Source organism: Microtus oregoni, unplaced genomic scaffold (assembly GCF_018167655.1).
Source record: "Microtus oregoni isolate MIOR12 unplaced genomic scaffold, Mior012 000137F_ref0000512, whole genome shotgun sequence".
In the NCBI taxonomy this organism is placed as follows: Eukaryota; Metazoa; Chordata; class Mammalia; order Rodentia; family Cricetidae; genus Microtus; species Microtus oregoni.
Window position 1 is genome coordinate 1,220,765 of NW_024544787.1, and position 6,404 is coordinate 1,227,168.

A 6,404-nucleotide genomic window follows, 5' to 3' on the forward strand; every position below is an offset into this window, starting at 1 on the left:
AATATTCACACAGAAACTGTTTACATAAAATCACTGCTTGGCTAGTGATTAACTCGAGCTTCTTATTGGCTAACTCTTACATCTTCATTTAACCCATTGCAATTAATCTGTATATCTCCATGAGGTCATGGACTACCAGCAAAGTTTCATCTTATCTACCTTTGGCTGCACATCCATGGTGTCTCCCTGACTCTTTTCTTTTCCCAACATTCAGATTTGTCTTCCCCACACACCTAAGTTCTACCATATCAATAGGACAAGCATTTTCTTTATTGATTAACAAAGAAAAGCAACAAACAGACAGAAGGACCTCCCACACCAGAGCTCACTAATTTATTTCAATCACATAGTAATCATGGGTTGTCAACTGAAAATGCCAAATTGCTAGCTATAGATTATTCCATGTGTCACAGAGGGAAGCCCCAGATGATAAACAAGTTCTGTAGAGTCCTGATATACTTGTTTTTTTTTTCTAGAAATGGATGACAAGGCCTTGTTTTTTTTATTTATTAAAGATTTCTGTCTCTTCCCCACCACCACCTACCATTTCCCTCCCCCTCCCCCAATCATTTCCCCCTCCCTCGAAAGACCAAAGAGCAATCAGGTTTCTCTGCCCTATGGACTTGCTGAATATAGTGGACAATGAGGACTACTGAGAACAATGGCAATGGCCTTGGTTTTGATGTGTAAAGATATCAATTGGGCAGGGCGGTTCCTTCCTGTCAGAAATGTAAGCATATTTTGAGCTTGAATGTAGAGCCCATTTGCACATTGTGCAGTTTTTCTGAATGTCATTATTTTTATAGACTGTTTCACTTAATTTGTTTTCTTTTGATTAATGATATCTGTATGTATTGACAGTAGACATCTATCTTCTTTTCTTCTATTACTTATATAGCTTTTTGATATCTCTTGTAGCTTTGTGCCATAGCTTTTGAATTCAGTCTACTGGAAGAATAAAGTAGTCAATATATTGAAACACTTAAAGGTAGCACAGGATATATAAACACCTTTATAAGAAATCCTTGTCAAGTTTTAGTATCTTATCTTCTAATAGTGTGGTTGCTTTGGCTCATTTAGCCCAGGCCACAATTTTAAATTATGTGACCTTACCCACCAGTATAGTTTTTAAGGCAAAATGCTTTCTTAAATGTTCTCACAGGGATAGATTTCTTTCCTGACAGGAATGCTCAATTAATCATCCCAACAGACCCTGACCTTTAGCCTAATCTTATTAGTTTAAGGATATGAGATCATATGCCACAAAGCAAGGTCAATGTAGAAATACTGGACAGATGCAGGTTGTTGTGGTGCAGAATTATTGGTTGTTTCCATGAAACTCCCTCTAACTAACTGTATAAAAAGCTATGTCAGTTCATTTTCTTCACAACCAATATCCTATTTTGAATATCTGCAGAAGAGCAATGGCAAGCACCACCATGGTAAAGTTTCTACTGCTGGCTTTGGCATTTGGTCTGAATCATGCTCATGCTGAGGTAAATTCATTTGGTCTGTGAATAGGTTTAATGTTCTTCAATAGCTTACTTCTGTGGATATGTTGTGTCATTCAGTTTGTCCATGCAAATCCATATTCAAAAAATAACCTGGCTGACTTTTTCTCAGTTACTTCTTTCCAGCCAGATTTCTCAATGATGAAACAAATAAACTAAGAAAACAATGGGTCAAATTTACAGAGCATAGGAAGCCAAAATGTGAGTAGTTCCAAAAAGCTTCAGGTTTAAAATGCTATGTATATTGAGTTATCATATTACAATTTATTATTTTTCATCCCTAGATGCATAATCTTGAACTAATAAAGTTTTATTGATTTATATTTTTAGTAATTTTACATATTATCAAATATTGGGATCAGAGATGTGAGTATCAACCAACATTCTAATGGTATTTGTGGTTTGTTCAGCTTGAAGGAAAGTGGGTTACCACTGCCATCGCTGCTGACAATGTGGACAAGATAGAGGAAGGAGGACCTATGAGAGTCTACATGCGTGAACTTACTTGTTGTGAGGAATGTAGTCAAATGGAAATCACTTTTTATGTCAAGTAAGCTAATTGTCAACGGTGTAACCTGATCAGACTGTTTACATTCTATAGAATTTTATGTTGTTAAATTTACAGGAGAATGTTCTGTTTCTGATCAGGAAACTGCAAATCTTATCTTCAGAAATGTGATTATGTCATTCCATGATGGGTTAGCTCTGGGTCCCACATGAAAGTTAAATCTATCTTCAATTCTATGAGTGTTTCCTGAGAAATCCTTGTGGCTAGAGTCCTGTGGTTGAATTTTATTCTCAAAATTTAGAATCATGAGACTCCAAGGATTTCACTTCTAGTAAGTCAAAAGGTAGGTGTCAGCATTTGGGTTAAAGTCATGCATGCTATATTATTTTGCCACAGTGCCATAAAAAAATTCTTCCACAAACAGGTCAGATAAATCTAATTTGCAAATCCAGGTCTGCTGTTAATTTTTTCTCTATATATATTGTTTTATTGGTTAATGAATAAAGAATAAATTCCTTGCCTTTTATAGGGCTGGGTAGAGCTAAGTGGGGGAAAACTAAGCTGAATGTTTTGAGAAAGAAGACACAGTCAAAAAGATGCCATTTAGCCGCCAGGGGGGAAAGACATAAGTTGAATGCTTGAACCTTGCCATTGGGCCACAAGCCTTAGGGTAAAATATACATTACTAAATGGGTTAATTCTATATGTAAAATCTAGCTAGCAATATGCTTAAGTGATTAGATAAGCAATGATTTAAATAATATAGTTTCTGTGTGATTATTTTGGGTCTGAGCTACCGGGAGCATGTCTCTGATGCTCTAGTTTCAAAAATTTTCTTTCTGACTTTCAGGTGACAATATTCAATGAAAGACTGCATAGGACTGTAAGAACTTAAAATAGTTAGAACCATTAATTTGTTCTAGTCACAACCGTAGTTTTAGGTTACACATAAAAGCATTTAAACCACATTCATAAAATCCTGTGTACATATTATTGTTGGTCTAGAAAACGAGAATTAACATATTGAAAATCATATTCAGTGAATAGAGAAATTCAGACAAGGAAGAAAATAGAGTCTTCATAGCACTTGGGAAACATGCCACAAATAAAGTAATTCATAGGTATGATTAGAAACAGAATGATACTTTCTAATCAAGAATTATAAAAAGTGAGGTAAACAGAGATTTGTTTTCTCTAGCTCTGAATGCTGTTCATAGATATTAAATATTTCAAGTTCTTTAAAACCTGAAGATATTTAATATGAATTCACAGGATAAATACAATAAACCATGATTCCTTTGTTTGATTTTCAGTGTGAATGACCAATGTTCACAGACCAAAATCACTGCATATAAGCAAGAAGATGGAAACTACAAAACCCAGTGTAAGTATGGAATCTGGGAACTTCCTCTATAAACTAAGCATTGTGGATGAGCACATACATGTTGATACCTCAGCTACCCATAGGTACATGGACCTAGAATAATTTTGGTTACTAGGAAAGTTATCAATTTTTTCCAACCTACTGAGATATGCTAACAAAATATCTCCAAATAGTTTCCTGCATGAAAATTTGTTTCTAGGTCATATTCAGTGTCCTTTCTTTCATACAGTATCTCAGATTGTTATTGGACAAGCCTGCCACTCCCTAATAGGTATCTCAGTGGACTCAAACATCTTTGAAAACTCCATGATACAGGCTATCAAGTAGTTATTTTATAAGGATTATCTATCTTACTGGATTCGTAGAGAATTTAAATTAACAGTACTATTTTAAAGTTTCCTTTTCTTATATTTTGTAAAAAATTGTAACATTCAGATCACTGGAAGATAAAATACACTTTGAAAAGAAGTTAGGGGAAAAACTGCTTATGAATTTCAAACTGACTACCTTGATATTGCAAAACAATTGGTAAAATAATAGCAACACTGTTCAACTGAATGATACACAGCATAACTTTTTGTTGATTTTAAATGAAGAGAAGGTACATTCTTTTGGTAAAAAATAATGCTTTTCTAACCTTATATAAATATTAAAAAGAAGTCACATAATAGGAAATGACCAAATACTTAAAAGCATTTATTTTCCTGTGAATCATTTTATCATTCAAACAGTGTCTGTAAGTGGAAATATCATACACTCACACACACATACACACACGTGAATGCACAAACAACGGAAAGAGAGAGAGACAGTAAGAGAAATAAAGAGAGAGAAAGGGAGGCATACACACACAGAAACATTCATAGAGAGACTGACTCACAATATTAATGTCTAGTAAACTTAAAATATTTATTCTTACATTTTACATCTATAAGCTTACGAGAAGAAAACTGTTTTGCATATTTTTTTTGTTTTTTCGAGACAGGGGAGTACAGTCTCTTTTTGCATATTTAGCCATTTACTCACCAGGCCTTATTATGGTATGACACCAAAGTTTTAACTTTCAGGAAATTGACAAGTGGCCTTTTGGATCTGGTTGAAATTGGAAGGAATAACCAAAAGAGTGATCCCACAGATAATGACACAAAGAATTCAGAAAAAAGGGAAAGTGTATGTACCTAAGATTCACTATCAGGTTTAAAGAATGGAACTGATTTTTCTCCACGTTATGACAGGATAAGTAAAATGAATGACTACAAGAATATCTTTGCCCACGTGTGTCATGTGATAGTGAATCAGAGATGACTGCTTGAGTCAGGGTCAATATTAATGTTTTGTCAACAGGTGATGTCAAACAAAGTAGAAAAATGAGTGACACTAAGTTTTGAAATGTGTCTTTATTGCAGTTGAAGGTGATAATGTATTTAAACCTGTGTTTTCAACAGAAGACATCATAGTCTTTGCTGGTGATAATGTGGATAGAGCTAGCCGGAGAACAAAATTGATTTTTGTTCTTGGTAAGAATGGTAGTGGGTTTTCTGAAACAGTAACAAAAGTACAACCCTGTAAATGAGAATTAAGTCATATTCACCCACCAAATAAAGTATCATGGTATTTTCAAACTCCTGCCCACTAAATGACAGTCTGTTCTGTGGACCAACTTTTACATTATACTACAATTCAAGTAGCATGGTCATTGAAGACTAGGAGAAATGGGAGAAGGCTATTGGAAGAGTTTATTTTCATGTTTCCTTACTGGAAAGAATAGAGTAAATATTATTTTCACAAAATTCAGACAATTTTGAGTGTCATTTGGTCAAGTGTGTACTAAATAAAAAAAAAAACAAATTCTAAAGTATAGATTCAGGAGAAATGTGAAGGTTCCATTGACAGGCATCATGACTCTCCAGTGGTATGTTTTTGAAAGTGGATAGGACTTTGATGAGCAAATTCTCTCGAGAAGGTTCTTTTTTAAATTCTTTGATACATTATGAAACCCTGAAAAGAGATATCATACCAACTTTTAGACTTTGTTTAAAGTGTCCGTGGAACTTGCAAAAAAATTTGTTGCCTGTATTGACTCACCAAGTGTAGATGAATTTGGAGCAGTTGGGATTTTCACTGTATATTGTGGTGGGAAACTAAGGACACAATGTAAATTCTCCAGAATTCTACTGAGCATGTCTCTGACATTGTGATTCATACAATGTAGGAAAAGGCCAACCCTTGACTCCTGAGCAACATGAGAAACTTGAGGCATATGCTGAGGAACGTAGCATTCCACCAGAGAACATTCGAGATGTTCTGGCTACAGGTATCTACAAGGAATATTTTTATCCATATCATTTATACATATATATATATATATATATATATATACATATATCCACATATATAAAACACTGCGTATTCATAAATACATGTATATGTTCATGCTGACTTTGTCTCTCTATATGCTATCTATGTATCTATGTATCTATCCATCAACAAGGTGTCTACATATCTAGTCATTAAAATCCCTGAGTCAGATTATGTCTAGCCATATGCTTTCTTTCAGTTGCTATTTCCAGCAACAATCCTTGAGGAGCTGTTCTCATATTTGTAGGAGAATATTTCTGTCAATTTTATCCCATTTATGTTCTTTTACAGATACTTGTCCTAAATAATGACCTCCTGTAGGTGAGTAGAAACAGAAGCCATGCCTAATCATCTTGATATTTGAATGGATTTGTTCTTATTACATAAAAAATTAGAGATAAGTATGTGACCAAAAGAAAAAATGAATGTGAAATCTAGACAGTTTATTATTAGTCTTTTAAAACTGAGAATCTTACTGTAACAAAAATGAAGGATAGCATATTTTTATTTATAAAACAGTTTGAAGGACATTTATCTTACTCAGAATTGTTAAATTTTCTATATTGAGGTATAGTCCATCAAAAAACTGTGTCACGACTTTTGAAAATCTTACTTTATTTATGATTGTGCCACATGATTTATC

At 34.0% G+C, this 6,404-nt stretch overlaps 1 protein-coding gene across 1 annotated transcript; it reads left to right on the plus strand.

The window, feature by feature from the left end:
- Window positions 1–1,439: 1,439 nt before the first annotated feature.
- LOC121444675 (odorant-binding protein-like) lies at window positions 1,440–6,069 on the plus strand. Its single transcript, XM_041646580.1, has 6 exons — window positions 1,440–1,496; window positions 1,922–2,061; window positions 3,333–3,403; window positions 4,810–4,920; window positions 5,616–5,717; window positions 6,053–6,069. The coding sequence occupies exons 1-6, from the start codon at window positions 1,440–1,442 to the stop codon at window positions 6,067–6,069; spliced, it is 498 nt and encodes a 165-aa protein (XP_041502514.1).
- Window positions 6,070–6,404: the final 335 nt, after the last annotated feature.